The sequence below is a fragment of the Bison bison genome, unplaced genomic scaffold (genome assembly GCF_000754665.1).
Source record: "Bison bison bison isolate TAMUID 2011002044 unplaced genomic scaffold, Bison_UMD1.0 scf7180017864491, whole genome shotgun sequence".
NCBI classification, from domain to species: Eukaryota; Metazoa; Chordata; class Mammalia; order Artiodactyla; family Bovidae; genus Bison; species Bison bison.
Genome location: NW_011495050.1, coordinates 1,595,401 through 1,621,679, shown reverse-complemented (window position 1 = coordinate 1,621,679; position 26,279 = coordinate 1,595,401). Strand labels below are relative to the sequence as shown.

At 38.0% G+C, this 26,279-nt stretch overlaps 1 protein-coding gene across 1 annotated transcript in view; it reads left to right on the top strand.

The window, feature by feature from the left end:
- Nucleotides 1–26,279, top strand: part of ZNF704 (zinc finger protein 704) — a 244,362-nt gene that overhangs the window by 51,382 nt on the left and 166,701 nt on the right. Inside the window, exon 2 of the mRNA XM_010863398.1 lies at nt 3,746–3,987. Within this exon, the coding sequence (XP_010861700.1) occupies nt 3,746–3,987 (242 nt within the window). The remainder of the gene's footprint in view (nt 1–3,745; nt 3,988–26,279) is intronic.

The window sequence follows — 26,279 nt, the reverse complement described above, 5'->3', positions numbered from 1 at the left end:
CAAAGGCTTTGGCATAGTCAATAAAGCAGAAATAGATGTTTTTCTGGAACTGTCTTGCTTTTTCTATGATCCAGCAGATGTTGGCAATTTGATCTCTGGTTCCTCTGCCTTTTCTAAAACCAGCTTGAACATCAGGAAGTTCACAGTTCACATATTGCTGAAGCCTGGCTTGGAGAATTTTGAGCATTACTTTACTAGCGTGTGAGATGAGTGCAATTGTGTGGTAGTGTGAGCATTCTTTGGCAGCATGGTGCAAATCAGTATAGGCTTGTTCTAGCACATTTCCATCACAGCACAAAGTTCTTTGGTGTCCATTTGCAATCAGTTTCCCTTGTCAACCCCAGTCTCAGGTAATCCACCGATCTGCTTTCTGTCTTTATAGCTTTTGCCTTTTCTGGAAATCTCATGTAAGTGGGATCCTGTCTTCCTTTAGCTGCTCTCCTCTGCTAATCTAATAGGGGTTCAATTTGAATTGAGGTTATCTCTTCCTTTTGCTGCTTTCTTCTGCTGATCTGCTGGTGGTGCGATGGCTGGATGTTGGCCCTGCCCCGTTCTACTACTCCTGCAAACCCTCACTCATCCCTTTCTTTCCATCCTGCCTCAGCATTCAGACACGCTCTGTTACCTCCTGTCTTAGAACCTTCTCCCTGGTTCAGCATCCTCTCCAGCCACCACCTTGTTTCTCTGGGCCATTTCTGAGCCCATGTCTCAAGATTTGACTTCATGTTCTCTCTCTACTCTCTTCTCTCCTGTGACTATTCCTTTTAAAATTTGAAAAAATGTGACATCTGATATGAGTGGAAGAACATTAAAAAGAGCATGTTTTATATATATATATGTATGTAAACTTTAAAGCATGAAGATATAATGAACATCTACATCTGTCACCCACTCCTTCCACCAGCCTTACAAACAGTGGAACACATGACTCAAAGTATCAAAAATCTCTTGCTCATCTCTGCATTTTTTTTTGTCCTCTTTGATCTTAGCTAACTCATTTTAACTCCACTTTTATAAAAGGAGTCTGGGCTGAATAGTGTTTGAATTTCATTACATTGCTAAACTTTCTTGATTACCATTTAGAGATTAATTTTATGTTTAGAATGTATTATGGAAGATTTATAGCTTACATTGTTGAATATTACCATAGCTTACTTTATTATGAAGTCTTGGCTAAGAGCATGATATACGATTATACTATCATTTCTGCAGGAAATTTATTCTACTTTGTATTAGTTTGCTTCAAATGCTGTTTTTTTCCCCTAAATTTTTGAAGCTAAAAGCTAACCTTCCTGTAATGTTCTCCCTCAACCCCACCTCTCTTTGGATTGAATTCTTTTAATCAGATGAATTGGTCCCTGGGGAGGTATGGATGTCGATTATTGCTACAACTTAATACTAATGACTACTTAAATATTTAATTAATGTAATACTTGACACTTAGGGAGAAACTATTTATAATCATCAAAGCCAGGCCTTTGTTTTCATCTTTTGTGGCTGGTGTTTGGTGTATTCCTTTTGTAACATAGCTGGGAATGAGCTGCTATAGAAGTGAAAAAAATGCCTCCCACTCCCTTCCACCTCCAGGCAGAAAAAGTTGCACTGAAAGTGATTAGTGATGGATATTTTAAAACATTTATATTAGTTTTCCAAACTACATTTTTATTGAAAATGTATTGAATTTTAGAAGTATGAAATAGTTCCTTATTCCTCTCTATTGAGTATTGATGTCATTGAAACAGCTCTTAAAAGCACTCATTTTTCTTGGACTCTTACTTTTGTTCATTCATTAATGCATTTTAAGAAATATGGTAACTTTTTAATGAGTTGCAAATATACCAAAGTGACTGACATTGTCCTGTGGAGCACAGTCTCAGTGTGGCAGGAACACCGTGGAAGATAGTCTCTTCTGCCTGACAAGTGCAGGCCAACGAGAGCAGGGAGCTCAATTTAGGGCTCTGGGTTCATATGAAAGATACATTCCAGCCACGGTGATCCTGAGGCACACAAGTCACCCCTGGGCTCAAGGAGAACACATATGAGAGCTGGTTCTGTGGCTCCAACAAACATATAGCTTCAAGTTTTTCCTTAGTCTCAAAATTTCTAGCCATTCATACCATATTTTGCCAGTCTCTGCTTCACTGAACACACATACTTTCATTTCATTCTGAAAAATCCCCTATATTTGTGGCTTTAGCTCTATAAATTCTAAATCTACTTGATCAAATTCTTTGTGCTTTTTCTCCTACCTAAAATCAAAAAGAGACAAACGAGCATACTTTCTATTTAAGTGGGTGAGTGAAGGTTTACTGACTCTACACATGGACTTCGTGAGAGAGTGACTCTGACCTGTGAAATGTCTCATAGACACGCATATTTTGAAACATTCTCCACTGATTAGTGAGGCTCCGGGTTGACAGTCTAGCTCTTCTTTGTACACTTAGGACTTTAACAAAGTAAAAAGTGAAAGTTGCTCAGTTGTGTCTGACTCTCTGTACAGTCCATGGAATTCTCGAGGCCAGAATACTGGAGTGGGTAGCCATTCCCTTCTCCAGGGGATCTTCCCAACCCAGGGACTGAACTCAGGTCTCCCGAATTGCAGGCAGATTCTTTACCAGCTGAGCCATCTGGGAAGCCCAGAGCTTAACAAGTTCACTCCAAACTTCACGAACAGTGCCAGTCATCTTACAAGATACAAAATTCCCTTTTTTAACTTTAGTCTCCTTTTTCATCCATCACAATTCTAAACTCTGAAATCACCAGATATAATTCCTTTGACATTTAAATGTACATTTGTCTTAAACATTGCATTTAGTTAAAAATGATAAAGATTATTATGACTTGCGGGGTGTGGGCACACCAGTTGTGGTACATGGGCCCCAGAGCTTGTGGGCTCCATAGTTGCAGCGTGTAGGTGCTCATTTGCCCTTCGACATGTGGGATCCTAGTTCCCCAACCAGGCATCGAACCCACGTCTCCTGAATTGGATGATGGCTTCTTAACCACTGGGCCTCCAGGGAAGTTCCAGTGTTATGACTTTTTAATTGTCATACTAATGAAGGGATTTCCTTAAGATCAAATCTGCTATAGATAAAGAATAAAAAAAAAACACATTTTTCATGAGGTAAAGAGTGGGGTTAAGATCGTTATTCATAGTCTAAGATTTAAGACTTGATTTTTTTATATGTATAGCACTCTTCTGCTAAGCATGTGCTGTGCTTAGTCACTCAGTGGTGTCGACTCTGCAGTACTATGGACACTGGCCCACCAGGCTCCTCTGTCCATGGGATTCTGCAGGCAAGAATACTGGAGTGGGTTGCCATGCCCTCCTCCAGGGGATCTTCCCAACCCAGAGATTGAACCTCTGTTAAGCATAATCAGCATGAAATATTTAAGAATTTATTTATTTGAGTTTTCTCAGTTGTAGAAGAGAAAACAATGATGTTTTAAATTCTCATTTTTTTTAGAAGCCTCATGCTTTCAAGTCTTCAAAATCTTTGCCCATCCAAAAGGCTTCTCTTGTGCTCATGATGCTTCTTGCTTGCATTATGATAGGCAGCACATCAATTGTACCTTTGTAAAGTCAGTTATTTTATTTCCATGTTAGATTTCCCCCATTTAAATTAAAAAATCTTCAAGATGAACAGGGACAGCAGTGTCTGTGGTCTGTCCTCTGGCCATCTGCACATAGTCATGTAAAGCTGATATTTTGGGTGAGTGAGAATTTTTGTGTTTTGTTTCACAGGTGGGAAGCATTAAGCGGGAAATGACCTTCACATTTCAAACAGAGGACTTAAAACGTGACTCTAGTAAAAAAATGTCCCATCAACACTTGTTTCCTTTGGCCATGGAGGAAGATGTGAAAACAGCAGACACCAAAAAAGCTAACCGAGCACTTGACCATGAAAAAGAAAACACTCGTTCCATCTGTCTCCTTGAGCAAAAACGAAAAGTTGTTTCTTCCAATATTGATGTTCCTCCAGCAAGGTAAGGGACCATTAGACCTTGTATGTGTCTGCCCCAGGAAGTCAGTGGAGAGCAGGTACTGTCTGTGCTGTATTCTCTAAAGTACACAGACGTAGAAGGTTTTTCTGCTGAGAACATCTTTCTGTTGCTTGTGTGAAATGGAGCAGGTGGTTCTGCTCTTCAGAGCTGACTTTGAGGCTGTAGCAGTCGAACTACTGTAGCTCTAGAAAAGAATGTTTTATTAGATTTTGGCAAATAAACAACAAACAGCAAGAGAAGAAATATACAAAAAAAAAAATCAAAAGAACTACAAAGTGTAGGACTGAGCATAGCCACTTACAAGCAAGGATATTCAGATCTTTTGGTCAGGAGTTGGAGAGCTGTGGCTGCAGATTAGATTTGGCCCCTGGCCTGTTTTTGTTTGGCCTGTCAGATAAGAGGGCTGCCCTGGTGGCTCAGCTGGTAAAGAATCCACCTGCAATGCAGGAGACCTGGGTTTGATCCCTGGATTGGGAAGATCCCCTGGAGAAGGGAATGGCTACCCACTCCAGTATTCTGGCCTGGAGAATTCCATGCCAGATAAGAATAAATTTACATTTTTAAAGGGTTAAAAATTGAAGAATATGGAGTATAGATCGTAGGTGGCCTGCAGAGCCTAAAATATTTATATGTGACTCATTACAGGAAAAGTTTGGTGATCCCTGGTTTATATCATGGTAATCCTTTTAAGACAGATCTAGCTTAGAATTGGGCCAAGAGGGCTTATCTGCAATATCAAAAGGCTTTTATCACATTGTAATTCTACTTAAACTGCATCCAATAGCACTGAATCAGAGGATAATATTGTGGCAGCATTATAGTGGAATAGTAGTGGAAGATACATGCTAGAACTTAACTTATTTTTTGGCCTCTCATGTATCTCAGCTAGAAAGTAAGTTCCATGTCGGCTGTGATTTTAGTCCATCTTGTTTATGCTGCATTCCTGCACTAGGACCATGTTTAATTATATATTAAGGGCTCAGTAAATATTTGTTGAGTGGAGAAAAGAAAGGAAATGCTGTAGCATGAAAGCTTGCTGATTTTTAATACATGAAATATATTTTGTTACCAAAAACCATCTATAATGAAACTTCATAAGCAGTTGTTGGAGAAGGTCTGCATTTGTGCAAGTGGTTTCTGACAGCTAACTAGGAAAATAGTATCTTTGGAAAAGGAATAAATATTCCTTTTCTACCTATTCACTGCCTGTAATTAGAATTTAATTTATTTTTACATGAAATCAAAAGTATCTTCTCTTAAAAAACTATGTATTTTTCTATTCTGATACCAAATTTGTCAGACTTTGTAAAATTATAGACCTCTTTCTTTCTCTTAACTTTTAATTGAAACTTTTCATATGTTCATTACCTCTGCTTAACTACTTGGAATTATTTGCTTGTCTAATTTTTTCATATAAAGTACATGCTAAATTGTTTAGGATTAATTCCTTTAACTGGGAGTTCACCCTGAAATGTCTTATCATGATCTGAACCTGATAAGCCCTTCAATTCGTATCTGTTATTTGGTTGACTCACAGGTAAAATGAATGGCATGTAATTTGAATGTGAAGAGTTATGGTTTTGTTTTTTTCCTAAGCTTTTAGGACAAGAATTAGACTTCCCACTGTCACATAGTTTGGTGCCAACTTGCAATTCTATAGAACTTACTCTATGGAAAATTTTCATTAGACCATTTTATATGTTAAGAGACCTGGAATTCATAATTTATGCCAAAAATCTGTTAAGGATTCATTTATTTCCACCCATTGACCTATCATTCTATTTTCTTGGATCTTGTCGTGTGGTTCTGATGTCAATTTAATGATGGCCTCATAAAATGGTTTAGGAAGTGTTCCCTCCTCTTTGTTTTCTGAATTTGTTTTGTGGTATTTTTTTCCTTAAAAGGTAGGTCTACTGGTAAAGCCAAATGGACCTGGAGTTTTCTTTATGGAAGTGTTTTTTTAATTACAGATTCAATTTATAAGATTTGTATACAGTTCACCCTTGAACAACACAGGTTTGAGCTGTACAAGTTCACTTAAATGCAGATCTTTTTCAATGGTAGATGCTATAGCACTACATGGTCCTCGGCTGAATCTGCAGATGTGGAGGGATCATGGATACCGAGGGCTGACTGTAAGTTATATGCCGATTAACCCTCACATTGTTCCAGGGTCAACTCTAGTGCTATTCAGGTTTCACGTTTGTTTTTGAGTCAATTTTGGTAATATGTGTCTTTCAAAGAATTTATCCATGACATGTAAAATTGTTAAACAGCATGTAGCTGTTCATAATATTGCCTTTTAAAAAAATGTTGAGAATCTACAGTAATGTTCCCTCTCTCATTTCTGATGTTGGTCAGTGTGTTATCTATTTTTTAACCAGTCTGACTAGCAGTTTACCACTTTGGTTATTCTCAAAGAGCCAGCTTTTGCATATATTGACTTTGTTGTTAGTCCATTCTCTATTTCACTGATTTATTTTTTATTATTTCTTTCTTTCTGCTTATTTTGGGTTTAAATTCCTCCTCTTTTTCTAGTTTCTTAGGATAGAGTTTTAGATTGTTAACTATAGACTTTTCTTCTTTACAACTGTAAGTTATATGCTATGACTCCTTTGAAGCACTTCTTTATATTGTTGTTATTTAGTCTCTAAATTGTGTCCAATTCTTGTGACCCCATGGACTACAGCTTGCCAGCCTCCTCTGTCCATAGCATTTCCCTGGCAAGAATACTGGAGTGGGTTGCCATTTCCTTCTCTAGGAGATCTTTCTGACCCAGGGACTGAACCGACATCTCGCATCAGCAGGTGGATTCTTTACCTCCGAGCCACCTGGGAAATCACTTCTTTATATGCACTTCCCAAATTTTGTTCAGTTATTTCTTTTTTAAAATTGGATTATTATAATTAGGTTTATTTTTTAAAAGTAAAGAGAGATATTTTTCATCTTATTATTTGTAGTTGGGAAAACAGTCCAGAACACAGAAATATAGAGCATATTCTTAAAATAGGATATTTAACTCATTACATTCATTATAATTACTGATATCTGATTCATTGTAATTACTGATAATTTTGCATCTTAATTTTTTTAAACCATGCTTTACTATGTTTTCTTTTTTCCTACCTTTTGTTTAATTCATTTAGCTTGATTATAAAGTTATGTATTCTATTTCATTTTTGGGGGGGAGGGGATTTGCTCAATACCTTATTTTTAAAAGCTTTTATTCTTTTTCATAGCTGTTCTAGGTTCCAAGATTGAAAGAAAGTTACAGAGATTTCTCACATACCCTGTGTCCCCACACACATCACACCCTTCCATCTGTCATTATTTTTGTCCTAAATTTTACTTCTATGCATGTTTGTGTTGTGCATTAAAGTATAAGGACATGTTTAGTATCATACAGAGTATTTATTTTTTTGTTGCCTAAAATATACTCCATACTCTGCTTATTGATGCCTTCCCTTCCCTGAACTCCTGGAAACCAGTCATCTTTTTACTGTGTCCATAGTTATGTCTTTTTCAGAATGTCTGTAGTTGGAATAATGTACTATGCAGCCTTTTCAGACTGGCTTCTTTCACTGAGTAATATGCATTTCTTTATTCAACATATTTATTAGTTACATGGATTTTTATGTACCAGATACTGAAATACAAGGTAGAGTACATTAGATATATTTCCTGATCTCATAGAATTGAGGAGAGAGATATTCTAAACAATACAAATATAAATATATAATTATAAATTATATAATTTATAATGTCCAGGACATTCAATCTATTAAACGTACAGGACACTATGAGGTTCATAAGTAAGAAGACTTATATTGAAGCATAAGGAAAGCTCTCTTTAAGGAAACTACATTTTAGCTGACACCTAAAGAATGAGGAAGAGTTTGATTGACTAGGGAGGAAGGTGTTCTAGGGAGGGGAGAATATGCATGAAAACCCTAAGGTAAGAGGGAAGGCCTGTGTGGCTGAAGCACAGAGAATTGGGGAGAGCGGCTGGAGATGAGGTTGGAGAGGCAGGCAGGAGCCAAATCATGTTGAGCTGTATTGATTGTGGTAATGATTTTTAAAGTATATATTTAGGTTGATAAGAATTTTATGGAGAAGAATGGTTAATGCTACTTTTGTATTTAGGTGTTAGATCATTAGATCACATTACATATAGATTAGGTTCCCAGGTGGGCTAGTAATTAAGAACCCGCCTGCCAATGCAGGAGACATAAGAGACGCGGGTTCGATCCCTGGATTCGGAAGATCCCCTGGAGGAGGACATGGCAACCCACTCTAGTATCCTTGCCTGGAGAATCCCAAGGACAGAGGAGCCTGGTGGGCTATACAGTCCATGGAGTCACAGAGTCGGACACAACTGAAGTAACTTAGCATGCATAGATTGGGTTGGGGAGGGACAAGAATGGATTCAGTGAGACTAGTCAGGAAGTTACTGCTTTAGTACAGAAGAGATGTCATGGGACTTTGCACTAGAGTAGTGACAGCTGACATGAAGTGGGAAGACTCGTGTATTTTTGAAGTAGATGCGAGGTTTCTTGGTTGTAAGCAATAGCAAAGGGCTCGCTGATTGAACAAAGGATGGAATTTCCTGAAAGAGTTATAAAGTTTCTGGGAAGGCTGAATAATCAACTTAAAAAGTGGATAGGAGAGTGGGCAGCTAGAAACATAGTGTGTTCATTCATTCTATAGAACTGGGGCCTACAACTGAGCTTCTTGGCTTTTGAAGCAAGAGATGTGTGTGTTTGGAAATTCTCCAGGCACTAGAAGTAAATTCAGCTGCTGGAACATAAATTTAACAAATGACAGACCGAAGGCAGCTAGGTTTCTGACCCCACGTGAATTTTTGTTTCTAACTATCATCATTAGTGTTTATCAGAGAACATTAACTTATTTCCAGTTATAACTGTGATGCCTTAAAATACATTGATTTCTAATGTCACTTGCTGTTGAGCCTCTTAAAAAACAACATTAAACCATTAGGCAAACATTATTAGATAACCTGGACCCATTAGAGCATGGCATTTGTTGTTCTCTTTTTGCCAGACATTGTTTTTTTGGAAGTACTGATGCTTAAGTTGGTTGGATTTCACCCAAATAACAATTACAATGTGATTATGCAAAGTAGTAACTGTCTTCTAATTATAACTCTAAAGCTAAAGAAATCTATTAGCAAACTAGTTATAACTAGGGAAAAAAAGAAAATTTTGGCCCCAAATATTCCTAGACCTAACAGCAGTTTATTAGAATACTCCAGATTGTTAGTTTGCTGTTGGAAAAAAAATTGAGCCATACGGCCCTGTTTGTTTTGCAGGGTTTTAAAATATAGTGATGTTAGATATATCACTTGCTGGGTAAAATGAAGTCATCTTCTCCTTATAGAATGCCTCTCTGGGAATTGTATCATTTAAAAAGAACTTCAGAAGCTTGTTAACCTTTAAGTTCAAAGTCAGGGAAGGACCTGAGCTACAAGCAATATCTTATGTGTACATGGAAAATTGTGAACTAATTTGGACCGTCATTCTCAGTGGTGTTCCCCACATTTTCTTCTTTGTCTTTCATGTCCTGTGTATGACTGATAGAAAAGTATTTTATGTCTAACCTGGAATGAAGTGAGAGATAAGGCAAGATTGCTATCATCATTTCTGAATCACCAGACGCCTAGCAGTTTCTGGAGCAAATGTTTAATGTTTAAATGTATTAAAAACATTTCTGGTCACAAGCTCTGTAACCAGTATGAAACTACTGAAAAGAAGGAAACTGTTACAGGTCTCGAAGAATCTCATTGAACATTGAATATGTCCAATTTTAACAACATATCTTGGGAGGGCAATATAAATGTACCTACCTATGTTGGAGAAAGACTAAGGCTATATAATTGTTAAGGACCAAAGCAATCTCTACAAAGTAGCTTTTAAGACCAGCTTTTCCAGGAAACCTTTATCCACTTGCATCCCTTCCTATCCTTTCAGTAATTCAGGTCAGCAAATAACTGTTGTTCCTGTTTTCTTGCTGCAGTCTGTCTGTTTCTTACACAACAGCCAAAATGATCTTCCCAAAGCACAAATTCAGTAATGTGGATAGAGGACAGAGACAGGAAGTTGCTAGGAACCCACATAATTGACATCAGGACTTAAAGAAACACATTGTACCATCAGGACACCATCAAGTCACATCTTGCCGGGGATTTAAAGTCAACAAATAAATCAAGATTAAGTAGAAACAAAGTTATTATTTACAGTGTCTTTGATCACCTGTGAGACCAGCACCCTCCGTTAAAGACTTGAGATCAGAAACCGATTGAAAAAAAGACAATTATTCTCTCCCTTCCTACACAAAATTTTATTGAACCGAATGGTGGGACTTCTGTCTGTTGTGTTATTTTTTTAGGTTCTCTCTTCCTGCCAAATGCTTATAGTTGAATTTCTGTGATCTAAATGCACATATGCTACAACTCTATTCTCATAATAGCCTATGAAATGATGAAAGTTGTTAATAAGGTGAGTCAGGAACCAGTAGTTCTAAAACAGTGGTTCTCTTTCCTGTACTGACTCTGATAACATTGACTGGCAATATTTTCTTAGTGATAACTTAGAAAAGTTTGTCTTTTGTGATATAAGTTTGGCTCAGATTATGTATGTGTAAGAGACAACTTTACACACTTTTTGTGTTGATTTTAAATATGGCGTTTGTTGTTGCTAAGTTGCTAAGTCATATCTGACACTTTGCAACCCCATGGACTGCAGCACGCCAGGTTTCCCTATCCTCCACTTTCTCCCAGAGTTTGTTCAAACTCATGTCCACTGAGTCAGTGATACCATTCAATCATCTCATCCTCCGTTGTCCCCCATCTCTTCTTGCCCTGGTCTTTCCCAACATCACGGTCTTTTCACTCATTTACAATCATTTTGTTTTATATCTCTTTATCATAAGTACCACATTAGTGCCAAATTAGAATGTGCCACCTGTTTATAACTTCATTGTGAATTTTGAATTTTGCATATTAATGTGGATTTTTAAAATAATAAGTAATTTAAGTCACTTTGCTATTAATGAAGGATATGCTGTTTGTATCAGTTGGGCAGTGCTGAGTAAAATACTGGAAGAGTAACCCAGAGAGTATTTTGCTTATGGAAATAAGTCAGACAGAGAAAGACACAATTATATGATATCATTTATATGTAGAATCTAAAAAATGATACAAATGAATCTATACAAACAAGGAATGGATTCACAGACATAGAAAATAAATGTATGGTTATCAAAGGGGAGAGTGGAGAGAAAGGAAAAATTAGGGGTATGGGATTAACAGATAAAAACTACTGTATATAAAACAGATACACAACAAGGATTTACTGTATGGCTCAGGGAATTATACCCAAGATTATAAGATTAATTATAAGATTATTGTATTTCTTAATAACTATCATGCAAAAAAAAAAAAAAGGAATCACTGTGCTGAACACATGAAAGTAACACAGTATTGTAAATCAACTGTACTTCATTTTTTAAGAAGTGTGACATTCAAGCATCTGCAGGCATCACCTCCAGGAAGTTCTTAGATAATTAATAAATGCTCTTTGTGTAAATCATTTCTAGCAGCAAAATGGAGAAAATTTAACACCCAAAGCTTTTGGTGGACCGGTAGCTTTGTTGTACTAAGTGGATCACTGACTTTGTTGCACAGGTTGGGTATATGGGAATATTCCAGAATGCTTAAGAGTGCCATTATTCTGCTTTTCTGATGCCACTGGTTGCCTCTGAAGAATCGGTTTATGTTTAGATTTTACACATCTTTTTTTTTGTCCCTCCCTACTTCTGTTCAAAATTTAAACAATGAGGGAGTAGAAACAATTGGATTCCCACTACCTCCCACTCCCTACTTCCTCCTGCCAATATAAATTCTGTATTCTGTTCTAATTACAGAAAGGCAAATAATAATTAAACAAGATGTTGGTCATTTATTTAAAACAAATTGTGTCTGAGCAGCATTGTATAATAGAGTTTTCATATGAGTTACATATGTAAAATTTGAGCATATGTAAAATATGAGCTATATATTTAAAATTTCTAATAGTTACATTAAAAGCAGGGTAAAGAAATAGGTGAAAATAATTTCAATACTACATATTATTTAACTCAACTATCCCAAATATCATTATTTCCCTTTAATCAATATAAAGTGTTACTTCCCTGGTGGCTCAGCAATAAAGAATCTGCCTGCCAGTGCAGGAGACACGAGTTCAATCCCTGGGTCAGGAAGATCCCCTGGAGAAACAAATATTTTATTTCCCACTCCAGTATTCTTGCCTGGAAAATTCCATGAACAAAAGTACAGTCCATGGAGTTGCAAATAGTTGGACATGACTTAGCAACTAAACAACAGTGAGATATTTTACATTCTTTTTTGCATATTAAGTCTAAAAAATTCAACGTGTATTTTACTGTTACACCACCTCTCAGTTTGGACTGGGCACATTTCAAACAATCAGTAGCTACAGAGGTTGTGAGGACTGTTGGACAGTGCATGTTCAGAGTAAAACATTGGTTATTATACCTTTCAGTCCAGCTTATCATTTATCCCCAAGACAGGGGATATCTCTTTTTTTCTTGCTCCGACACACATGAAGAAAATGCCTCACTCACAGAGATGCAGTGGAGCAGCAGCCTTCTACCGCAGTGTTTCTTAAGGGTTAGTAAGGGACGAAGGAATAGCCCATGTAAGGAGAGAGACATTTCAGCGTCTGTGGATCAGGGAATATTTAGTTAGAAAAACAATCTGCAGCACAGATCCAAGTATGTCTCTTCCTTTCCAGTTGTGAACAACTAATGTTTTTGTATTTTTATAATTGCTATGAGAATATTTAAATTCCATCCAAATAAAAGAAAGGTTAAGTTGATATAGCCACAGTTCTGGCTTTTTTTAAAATATGAAAGCAGCTTCATTTCCAGAGTTTGAAAATGGCTCTTTAGTTGTTACCAGATACTCTGACATTCCCTATGTAGCAGCTGTTACCAGTTCTAACAGGCCAAGTCAAGACTTTAGGCTTGGACCTGGGTTGTCACACTTACTGCATTTCTTATGATTTTTTAAATATAGTAACAAAATAGTTAATGAAAACATACTACTGGTAAAGTAGAAAATACAATAAATATATAATTTTTTAGAATGACTCCAAAGAACAAATGGTTTACTTTGTTTCTAGCTTAAAGCTATTATTGATTCTTCTTTTAAATATTGACCTATGTTTTTTCCCCTCCTATATATAGATTTCTGGGTGGAAGAGGGCTAAGGGGTTAGGCTGGAGAGTTAGCCTTGACTTGAAATACTTTCAGAATTTGATTTTTATCTGTTAAGTTATTCAAGTGATGGATTGACATTTCAGAAAAGTCACCAGGTACCTGTGGAGATGAGAAGGTAGGGAGGACATCTGTGTAAGCTCTGACACTGAAGGCAGAAAGAATAAGAGGCAGATGTAGAAATCTGAAAGAGATCATTGTGAAACCTTTAACTAGGACAGAAGCATCACAGCAGAGGGCTATGTTCAAGAGTGTGAAGTGCAGACTCTACAGAACTTGGGGGAATACAGCAGATGGGAAGCTTAAGTAAGTACTCGGGATGGTTCCAGAAACTGTGTTGTGCATATCTGGATGGATAAAGTGGTTGGTGATGCTGTTTAAATAAAAAAGTAATTCAGAAGTAATACAAGAGAAAATAGATTGGATGGAGGGAAGGGGTTTGGTTTTAAACATGTTAAATCCAAATTACCTTTAACAATAAAACTATAGTAACAAAGGCCTGCACTCTCTGAGCAAAAGTTATATGAATAATAAATGTATTTATGAAGAATAGTATATAGACCAACTGAAGCAGTCAAAGCACAATCATAATGTAAACACATTACTAGACGTGCTTGCTAGTTTATTTTATTTTAACATAACTATCATTTCTCCACATCTTGATATTCACATATTGGCTTTTCTTGGGGCAAGAGCTGCTCATAGAGTTTAATCTCTAAATGATGAAAAGATTTTGATGACTCTCCCCAGTTCAGGGTTTGTTTTGACCAGATTTGACAAACATTTGCTTCTTTAATGGAGTGCGTGCACTCCCCTTTCCTAAATCATCACTTTCAGCCACTTTCCTAAATAAGTTTCAGTCACTTGATAGATTTGCCTAATTTCTCTGCCCCTTTCTAAGAATAGCATATCATAAGGTTATCTGCTATTTTGTATATCCAATTTGTGACCATGTACTAGAAAATAAATAAAATGTGGCTTTCATCTTCAGAATATGAGATTTCATCAAATCACATTGTTGTTCAGTTGCTAAGTCGTGTCCAGCCCTTTGTAAACCTATGGACTGCTGCACGTCAGGCTTCCCTGTCCTTCACCATCTCCCAGAGTTTGCTCAAACTCATAACCTTTGAATAAGTGATGCCATCCAACCGTCTCATCCTCTGTTGCCCCCTTCTCCTCCTGCTCTCAGTCTTTCCCAGCATCAGGGTCTTTTACAATGAGTCAGATTTTCACATCAGGTGGCCAAAGTCTTGGAGCTTCAAACTTGGCGTTTTTATTCCCTGGGATTGATTTCATCAGGATAACTCTAATCTTTGAGGTTACTTGAATGTGACCACTGTACCAAGTTGTGCAAAAGCCACTGAATAAAACACAACTTTGAATCTTAAATACTGGTAATTGTGAACTGTTTTTGGAAAAACCATGCTCTCTAACCACTAATTGGTAAATATATTAACCATGTGGGTTTCAAAATATCACCTCAATTCTTTGCACATACAATGTAATTTCACAAATACTAAGCAGGTAGTGTTAATGATCACACAGAGCTATCACTGGCGAAAGTGCCAGACAGCTGCACCACATTTGTAAGGAGGCTTAGAGGCATGGGGAGCATGGCATTTCGCCTGTATTGTGCTTTGTAATCTTCACAGAAAGCAGAAAGCTGTTCCCCCCCTGAAAAGGTTGGGGAAAGCTGTATTTAAGAATACAGTTCCCCCACATGTTTATTTTTCAGAGCTGAAACAAGCTTTATTTGTCCGTTTTGATTCATCCCTAATGAGTAAACTATGCAGTCATATTTTCCACATATCTACAGATAATGACACAGAGTGAAAATTAACATTTGCATTTGCAGAGAAACTGCTACCAACTTGAGAAGTAATGAATTTTTGTGATTTTCCACCAACATGTTGTCTCAAATTTATCTTCACATTCAATTAATAACTGTCCCTTTCTCTGTAGTCAATTTAAACAAAATAAATAAAAAACAAATCTGCTGTCACTTTCAGATCAAAATATAATTTTAAGGAATAAGAAAGTTCTTGAGCATATTTCTATATTAAAGTATTTTTGAAAATAGAACTGGTGGTTAGGAGGGAGGAATTTGGGGTTCTGCTACTCTTTGATCTTTAGGGAGTCCTTTGACCTTCTCCCATGTGTCCAGGGCCAGGCACTGTCCGTGCTTCTTCCCCTTGGAAGGTTTACTTTCTGGCTGTGTCTCAGCTTCTCTCGAGCTAGCCAGGGAGTTTCCCTTCTCTGAACACTGTCCAAATCTTGTGAAACAGGCTGTGCTTTCCATAGATATAATCAGACTGGATAATAGAAACCAAGAAGGTTTGGGTCTTTATTATCTCCTTCAAAGCTAGAAGACTCAGCAATCTCCTAAGGTTAAAAAGAAGTAAAAACCCATTTCAAAAATATGAATATATTCAACTCAAGATTTCAAAGTGTTAGTTTGCTAAGCTAAATCGTCAATAGTTTTTTGTAACTAAGTGATGAATATGCAAAAAGGTCATCATGCTCCTCGGTATATCAGTGGTATATTATATATGTCTTTACACTTTTTATGCTTCAACATTTTTCTATAAAAACAAAAAGACCATTAAGCAGAGCTGATATATTTATAAGCTAAGGAAGCTCATTCTGTTGCTCACACTTTCTACTCTGAAAACATTGGTTCATTTCCTATTGGAGAACTTTTATTAAAATCAATTACAGTTAACCTTAAACAACATAGCATGGGCTTGAAGTGCATGGGTACCCTTATACACGGATTTTTTTTTTTTTTCAATAAATCTGTACTAAAGTACTACACAATCGGTGGTTGGTTGAATCCATAAATGTGGAACCACACATATTGATGGCTGACTATAATGTTATACATGAATTTTCAACTGCACAGAGGTTGGTGCCCCAAACCTGCATTGTTCAAGAGTCAACTGTTTGGATAACCACTTAGAAGTTTATTGAGTGTCCTCTTAACGTGTAGTATGCTGTACCAGGGTCTATCCTGTATAGAATTAAGTAAGCTTTCTTTCTCATTATTTGAAAAACACACTTTTTTTTCCTAGGATAGACCACAAAAACAAGTCTCAGTAAATCTGAGAACTTTGACACCGTATTAAGCATCTCTTTCAACCATAGCAGCGTGAGACTAGAAATCAACTGTGAGGAAAAAACTGCAAAGACACAAACACGTGAAAGCTTTTATACATGTTTACAATATGCTACTAAACAACCAATGGGCCATAGAGGAAATCAAGGAGGACTTGAAAGTGTAATGAAAATGGATACATAACAATCTATAATCTGTGGGAGGCAGCAAAAGGAGTTCTAAGGGAAATTTATAGTGATACAAACCGACCTGTGGGAAATCTCAAAGAAACACTCTAATCTTACAGCTGTAGGAACTAGAAAAATATAAACAAAACCCAAAGTTAGTAGAAGGAAAGAAATCCTAAAGATTGAAGTAGAAATGGATGAAATAGAGGCTGAAAAATAAAAAATAGAAAAGGTCAATGAAACTAAGAGCTGATTCTTTGACAAGATAAAGAAAATTGATAAACCTTTGGTCAGACTCATCAAGAAAAAAATGAGAAAGGGCCCACATAATAAAGAATGAAAAAGAAGTTACAGCTGTCACTACATAAATCCGAAGGATCATAAGAGATTACTGTGAACAAAATGGATGAACTAGAAGATGTGGATAAATTCCTAAAAACTTAGTTTCCCAGGATTGAATCAGTAGGAAATATAAAATATGAGCAGAATGATTACCAGTAATTAAATTGAGTCAGTGATTTTAAAAATCCCAGCAAATGAAAGTCCAGAACCGAGTGGTTTCATAGGTGAACGCTACCAAATATTTAAAGAGTTAGCATCTATCCTTCTTAAACTATTCTTTAAAAAATTAAGGAGAAGAAATGCTTCAGAACTCATTCTACAAAGTCTGCGTCACCCTTATACGAAACCAGACAAGGATGCCAGAAGAAAATAGGCCAATGTTCCTGATTTATTCAAAATAAATGAATAGTTCAGTTCAGTTCAGTCGCTCAGTAGGGTCTGACTATTTGTGACCCGGTGGACTGCAGCATGCCAGGCTTACCTGTCCAGCACCAACTCCCGGAGCTTGCTCAAACTCATATCCATCGAGTCGGTGATGCCATCCAACCATCTCATCCTCTGTTGTCCCCTTCTCCTGCCTTCAATCTTTCCCAGCATCGGGGTCTTTTCCAATAGTTAGATCTTCACATTAGGTAGCCAAAGTATTGGAGTTTTAGCTTCAGCATCCATCCTTCCAATGAATATTCAGGATTGATTTCCTTTAGGATGGACTGGTTGGATCTCCTTGCAGTCCAAGGAACTCTCAAGAGTCTTCTCCAACACCACAGTTCAAAAGCATCAGTTCTTTGGTGCTCAGCTTTCTTTACAGTCCAACTCTCACATCCATACATGACCACTGGAAAAACCATAACTTTGTCTACAGGGACCTTTGTAGGCAAAGTAATGTCTCTGCTTTTTAATATGCTATCTAGGTTGGTCATAAGTTTTCTTCCAAGGAGCAAATGTCTTAATTTCATGGCTGCAGTCACCATCTGCAGTGATTTTGGAGCCCAAGAAAATAAAGTCTGTCACTGTTTCCATTGTTCCCCCCATCTATTTGCCATGAATTGATGGGACCAGATGCCATGATCTTAGTTTTCTGAGTGTTGAGTTTTAAGCCAACTTTTTTACTCTCCTCTTTCACTTTCATCAAGAGGCTCTTTAGTTCTTCACTTTCTGCCATAAGGATAGTGCCATCTGCGTATCTGAGGTTATTGCTATTTCTCCCTGAAATCTGGATTCCAGCTTGTGCTTTATCAAGCCTGGCATTTCGCATGATGTACTCTGCATATAAGTTAAATAAGCAGGGTGACAATATACAGCCTTGACGTACTCCTTTCCCTATTTGGAACAAGTCTGTTGTTCCATGTCCAGTTCTAACTGTTGCTTCTTGACCTGCATACAGATTTCTCAGGAGGCAGGTCAGGTGGTCTGGTATTCCCAACTCTAAGAATTTTTCACAGTTTGTTGTGATCCACACAATCAAAGACTTTGGCATAGTCAATAAAGCAGAAGTAGATGTTTTTCTAGAACTCTCTTGCCTTTTCTATGATGCAATGGATGTTGGCAATTTGATCTCTGGTTCCTCTGCCTTTTCTAAATCAAGCTTGAACATCTGGAAGTTATTGGTTCACATACTGTTGAGGTCTGGCTTGAGAATTTTGAGCATTAGTTTGCTAGCGTGTTCCTGCTGCTGCTGCTAAGTCGTGTCAGTCGTGTCCGACTCTGTACAACCCCGTAGATGGCAGCCCACCAGGCTCCCCTGTCCCTGGGATTCTCCAGGCAACAATACCGGAGTAGGTTGCCATTTCCTTTTCCAATTCATGAAAGTAAAAAGTGAAAGTGAAGTCGCGTGCAATTGTGCAGTAGTTTGAACATTCTTTGGTCTTGCCTTTCTTTGGGATTGGAATGTAAACTGACCTTTTCCAGTCCTATGGCCACTGATGAGTTTTCCAAATTTGCTGGCATATTGAGTGCAGCCCTTTCATAACATCATCTTTTAGGATATGAAATAGCTCAACTGGAATTCCATCACCTCCATTAGCTTTGTTCGTAGTGATGCTTCCTAAGGCCCACTTGACTTCACATTCTAGGATGTCTGGCTCTAGGTGGTTATCTGGGTCATGAAGACCTTTTTTGGATAGTTCTTCTGTGTCTTCTTGCCACCTCTTCATAAAATCTTCTGCTTCTGTTAGGTCCATACCATTTCTGTCCTTTTCGTGCTCATCTTTGCATGAAATGTTCCCTTGGTATCTCTAATTGTCTTGAAGAGATCTCTAGTCTTTCCCTTCTATTGTTTTCCTCTACTTCTTTGCATTGATCACTGCTGCTGCTGCTGCTCCTAAGTCGCTTCAGTTGTGTCCGACTCTGTGGGACCCCGTAGACGGCAGCCCACCAGGCTCCCCCGTCCCTGGGATTCTCTAGGCAAGAACACTGGAGTGGGTTGCCATTTCCTTCTCCAATGCATGAAAGTGAAAAGTGAAAATGAAGTCACTCAGTCGTGTCCGACTCCCAGCAACCCCATGGACTGCAGCCTACCAGGCTCCTCCGTCCGTGGGATTCTCCAGGCAAGAGTACTGGAGTGGGGTGCCATTGCCTTCTGAGGAAGGCTTAAATCCTCAACATATTAGCAAACCAAATTCAAGACTACATTCCCTGGTGACTCAGACAGTAAAGAATCTGTCTGCAATGTAGGAGACTCACCTTCTATCCCTGGGTCAGGAAGATCATCTGGAGAAGGAAATGGCTACACACTCCAGTATTCTTGCCTGAAAAAATTCCAGGAACCTGGCTACTCCTGGCTCGTCCATGGGATTGAAAAGACTTGGACACGATTGAGAGACTAACACTTTCACTTTTTCATCCTTATGATCAAGTGGGATTTATCCTAGGTATGCAAGAATGATTCAGTATCCACAGTCAATCAGTGTGACACACCACATTAACAAATTGAATAATAAAAGTCATTCATAGATATAGAGAAAGATTTTTACAGAGTTCAACATTCATTTATGATCAAAAACTCTCAACAAACTGGGTATTAGGAAACATACCTCAACATAATAAAGTCCATATATGACAAACGACTCAATGGACATGAGTTTGAGCAAACTCCGGGAGATGGCGAAGGACAGGTAAGCCTGGCATGCTGCAGTCTGTGGCGTTGCAAAGAGTCAGACACAACTGAGCGACTGAACAACAACAGCATGACAAGCCTGCAACCAACATCATATTCAGTGGTGAGACGCTGAAAGAATTTCCTTTGAGATCAGGAACAAGACAAGAATGTCCACTCTGAACCACTTTTATTCACCATTGTATTGGAAATCCTAGCCATAGTAATCAGAGAAGAAAAAGAAGGGAGGAATTTGAATTGTAAAAGAAGTAAAACTGTCACTGTTTGCAGGTGACATAATACTATATATAGAAAAACTTAATGACAACACTAAAAAAAAAAACACCTATTAGAACTAATTTATGAATTCAATAACAAAGTTTCAGAAATCTATTCTGTTTCTATACACTAACAATGACCTGTCAAAAGAGAAATGAAAAAAAATCCCATGTATAATTGCATCAGGAGGAATAAAATATGTAGGAATAAATCTAACCAAGGAGGTGAAAGACTTGTACTTGGAAAACTAAAAGATATTGAGGAAAGACATTGAAGAAGACACAAGCATTGGAAAGATATACATTATTCATGAATTGAAAGAATTAATATTGCTAAAATGACCATACTTTCCAAGACAATCTACAGATTCAATACAATCCCTATGAAAATACTAATGACATTTTTCAGAGAATTAGAACAAATAAAAAAACTTGTATGGAAACACAAAAGACCCTTAGTACCAAAATGATCTTGAGAACAAAGAAAGCTGATGGATCATGAACCTGATATCAAATTATACTACAAAGCTACAGTAATCAAAACAGTATGGTAACATGGCCAAGTGCCACAGGAAAAGATGCTCAACATCAGGAATTATCAGAGAAATGCAGATCAAAACTGAAATGCAGTGTCATCTTATACCAGTCAGAATGGCCATCATCAAAAGCCTACAAATAATAAATTGCTGGAGAGAATGTGGGGAAAAGGAAACCCTCCTACACTGATGGTGGGAATGTGATTGATAGAGCCACTATGGAGAGCAGTATGGAGTTTCCTTCAAAAAGTAAAAATAGAGCGCTATTTTATGATCCTACAATCCCACTCCTGGTCGTATATCCTGAGAAAACCTTAATTTGAAAAGATACATATGCTGCAATGTTCATACCAGCACTATTTAGAATAGCCAAGATATGGAGACAACCTAAATGTGCATTGGCAGATGAATGGATAAAGAAGATGTGGTGTATATATACAATGGAATACTACTCAACCATAAAAAAGAATGAAATAATGCTATTTGCAGCCACATGGATGGACCTAGAGATTATCATATACGTGAAGTCAGAGAAAGACAAATATGACATCATTTATATGTGGAATCTAAAAAAAATGATATAAATAAAATTATTTGCAAAATAGAAACAGACTCACAGATATAGAAAACAAACTTTTGGTTACCAAAGGGAAAGGTGGGGAAAGGGATAAACTAAGATTTGCGGAATAACATATACACACTGCTGCTGCTGCTAAGTCGCTTCAGTCGTGTCTGACTCTGTGCGACCCCATAGACAGCCCCCAACCAGGCTCTGCTGTCCCTGGGATTCTCCAGGCAAGAACACTGGAATGGGTTGCCATTTCCTTTTCCAATGCATGAAAGTAAAAAGTGAAAGTGAAGTCATTCAGTATTCAGTAAGTGTCCGACTCTTCGTGACCCCATGGACTGCAGCCCACCAGGCTCCTCCATCCATGGGATTCTCCTGGCAAGAGTACTGGAGTGGGGTGCCATTGCCCTGTCCCATGTACACACTGCTGCTGCTGCTGCTAAGTCGCTTCAGTCGTGTCCGACTCTGTGCAACCCCACACTACTAAATGTAAAATAGGTTAACAAGTCTACTGTATAGCACAGGGACTTATACTCAATATTTTATAAGAACCTTATGGGAAAAGAATCTGAAAAGAATATATATAGCCGAATCACTTTACTGTACCCTTGAAATTAACACAACATTGTAAATCAACTATGCTTCACCTTTTCTCAGACCTGTCAGAGAAAAACAAATACCATGTATTAATACATGTATGTGGAATCTGAAAAAATAAGTATAGATGATCTTATTTACAAAGCAGAAATAGAGACCTAGACATAGAGAACAAATGTATGGATACCAAGGGGGAAAGATGGGGTGGGATGAATTGGGAGATTGGAATTGACATATACATGGTATTGATACTATGTATAAAATAGATAACTAATTAAGAACCTTAAAAAAAACTATACTTCAAACAAAAAATGAGTTTTTTAAAATACCAAAAAAAAAAAAAGACCCAGTATAGTACTGGCACAAAAATAGACACGTAGTTCAATGGAACAGAACAGAGAACCCAGAAAAGAACTCTGGGTTGTCCATACTTTATGGATAATTTATCTACACTGGGGAAAAGACAGCCTTTTCAATAATGGTACTGGGAAAACTGGACAGCTATATGCAAATTGATGCTTTTGAACTGTGGTGCTAGAGAAGACTCTTGAGAGTCCCTTGGACTGCAAGGAGATCCAACCAGTCCATCCTAAAGGAGATCAGTCCTGGGTGTTCATTGGTAGGACTGATGCTGAAGCTGAAACTCCAATACTTTGGCTACCTCATGCAAAGAGTTGACTCACTGGAAAAGACCCTGATGCTGGGAGGGATTGGGAGCAGGAGGAGAAGGGTACGACAGAGGATGAGATGGCTGGATGGCATCACCGACTCGATGGATGTGAGTTTGAGTGAACTCCGGGAGTTGGTGATGGACAAGGAGGCCTGGCACGCTGTGATTCATGGGGTCGCAAAGAGTCAGACACGACTGAGCAACTGAACTGAACTGAACATGCAAAAGAATCAAATTGGACTACTTTCTCACACTATGTAGAAAAAATAACATGGATTAGAGACTTAAATCTAAGACCTAAAACCATAAAACTTCTAGAAAAAAACACAGGCAGTATGCTCTTTAACATCAGTGGTAATAATATTTTCTTTGGATGTGTGTCCTCAGGCAAGTGAAACAAAAGCAAAAATAAACAAATGTGATTACATAAAGCCGAAAAAGTTTTGGATAGCAAAGGAAACTCTCAACAAAACAAAAAGTCCACCTACTGAATGGGAGATGTTTGCAAACAATATAACTGATAAGGAGTTAATATCTAAAATATACAAAGAGCTCATACAACTCAATATCAACAAAGAAACCCAAACAACCTAGTTAAAAAATGGGCAGAGGATGTGCAGATGACCAATGGCACATGAAGATACACAACATCATTAATCACTAGAGAAATGCAAATTGAAACCACAATGAGATACCACCTCACACCTGTCAGAATAACTGTCATCAAAAAGACAAGAAATAACAAGTGTTGGTGAGAATGTGGAGAAAGGGGGACCCATGTGCACTGTTGGTGGGAATGTAAGTTGGTGCAGCTACTATGGAAAATAGCATGGAGATGCCTCAAAAAATTAAAAATAGAACTACCATATGATCCAGCAATCCCACTTATGGGTATTTACCCAAAGGAAAGAAAGTACTCTTTGAAAAGATAATATGCATTCCATTACTGCACCATTGTTACTGATAGCCAAACATTTGAAAGCAACCTAAGTGTTCATTCAGTGTTCATTCGGAGAATGCAGTGGCACCCCACTCCAGTACTCTTGCCTGGAAAATCCCATGGATGGAGGAGCCTGGTGGGCTGTAGTCCTTGGGGTTGCGAAGAGTCGGACACAACTGAGTGACTTCACTTTCATTTTGCACTTTCATGCATTGGAGAAGGAAATGGCAACCCACTCCAGTGTTCTTGCCTGGAGAATCCCAGGGACAGGGGAGCCTGGTGGGCTGCCGTCTATGGGGTCGCACAGAGTCGGACACGACTGAAGTGACTTACCTTACCTTAAGTGTTCATTGATGGGTGAATGGATAAAGATGTGGCATATATACACAATGGAATTGCATTAGCCATTAAAAAAAAATGAAGTTTTGTCTTTTGTAACAATATGGATGGATCTAGACATTATTACCCTAAGTGAAATGTAAAGGCAAATCTCACATATATGTGTATCAAAACAAACAAAACAAAATATAAACTCATAGATACAGAGAACAAATTTCTGGTTGCCAGAAGGGAGGGTTGGGAGAGTAAGGAAAACAGGTGAAGGGGATTAAGAAGCACAAACCTCCAGTTATAAAATAAATAAGCTTCAGGGATGTACTGTACAGCATAAGAAATATGGTCAGTAATACTATTCAATATAATAACATTGTATGGGGACAGATAGTTACTAGACTTACTATGGTGATCATTTCATAATATATGCAAATGTCAAATCATTAAAGAGTACACCTAAAACTAACATACATCAACTAATATGTTTCAATTAAAAAAAAGAAAACCACACACTTTTCTCCAGTGAGTTGGTGTTCTGTAGGAATCTGATTAAATGAGCTCTTATCCATTGTTCTTGGCCACGAGGATTCCCTGCTTCATTCATCACGTCATGACAAGCTCCACGTAGCAGTGACAGAGCAGCCGCCTTTGGTGCCACCTGAATGTGTTACCCAGAGACAAGGTTAGTGGGTACCCTCTGGACAAGCAGGAGGCCAGGGCAACACATCCAGTGAGGAACAGGTTTCCACAGCTTTTCATTCATGTGTTTGATGTTTCCAGACTTAGAATTTTCTATATGTACTGCATCAGTCCTTCTGCTACCACCCTTGTAAATAGAGGGAGACATTATTATGTTGGAATTATAAAGCTGCTTACACTTCTTTCGAAATCATGCCCAGCTGAGCTGACTGAGTCTGATGTTGGCTTCCTTTGATCTCAAATGTGAATCCACCAGTTTGCAAGTTTGCTCCAGCATCTGTGGCAAAAAAAAGAAGTAACTTCTGCTTCAGCCATTGCTTCATTGTATGTGATGAAACTGTGTGCAAAAATGAAAAATGATTTCTTTGTGTGTCTGTGGCATCAGTCTGATGACAGCATGACCCAGGATAGCACTTGTCACATCTAGAACTTTACCAGTGCTGAGGTGTTTGCCATGAAGGACATCTCTCTGCTTGGTGTCAGTCTTCATTAGCTCCAATCAAAACTGGGCAGAAATCCCTGCACTTATAAAGTTCTGTCAGTGGCAGAGGGACAGTTCCCACTCTTGGTTATGGTGTTTTGCCTTCACGTTATTGAAACTCCATGTGTCCTATTTGGCTGCAGAGGAACCAGCCTTAATAGAGGGAAAAAACCTCATTTCTAGTCTAAGAATAGAAATGAAAAAAAAAAAAACAACTAAGTTTTTCTGAGCCTATAGCTGGAACTTCAAAATCCAAATATGATTGCTGCTTTCTTTTTGTTTCCCAGACTGTGAGTAATTTAATTATATAAATTCTAATTATCCAAATAAAGCGAAAACACAAGCCTTTTCTTCTGCCTTCCTGGGATAGCAATGAAACAGGCTATTTCGTCCGGATGATACCTCTAAGACGCATCAGGCATCTGCTCTGTATGTGCCAGAGTAGTGCTGGGTGTGATGGTCATTGTATTAAGCCAATGTCAGGGTTTTCTATCTCACAGAGCAGAAAGAAGTATGAGCATCTTGAAAATCTTTCCACATTATTTGAAAGATGGGAAGATTGGTTTAAAAGAAAGTTCAGAGTTTGGGATTGGAAAATGGACTGAAGCAGTCTCTAAAAGCTGACTTTTCAGATTTTGCCACATTTTCATTTGTGAGGCAGCACTTAAAATTCATCGAGCAGGACTTTATTTGCTGATGTGCTAATAGTCTCCCTTCTTGTTTGAAAAGAAGAGACACTACTTTCTGCTCCATCCTCTGAAACACACCACCTGCTTTACCAAGCTGGAATGTGGTATTTTTCCACTGAGGAGTGCACTTGTTTTTGCAGTGAGAACACAGCAGTGCTGTTTGAAGGCTCCACTGATCATGGCAAAGGATCAAAGGTGGGAGGTGATAGCAGGTGGCAGCTTAGGGGGTGATCAGTGTGCTGCATTGCTGCGTGGAGATGTGCGGGAGCCCAGTGAGAATCCTAGAGTAAAGGGGGAAAGCTGAAAGTCAAAGGCAGGCAATAATTTCAGGTAAATCTGACCATTCTAGGAAATATGAAAAAGCCCACTGTTACTCTAGTCAGAATTATGATCATTTGGGAAAATGGATGTTTAATTCGATGGATAGAACACTTTATCTTTGCTCTCTTT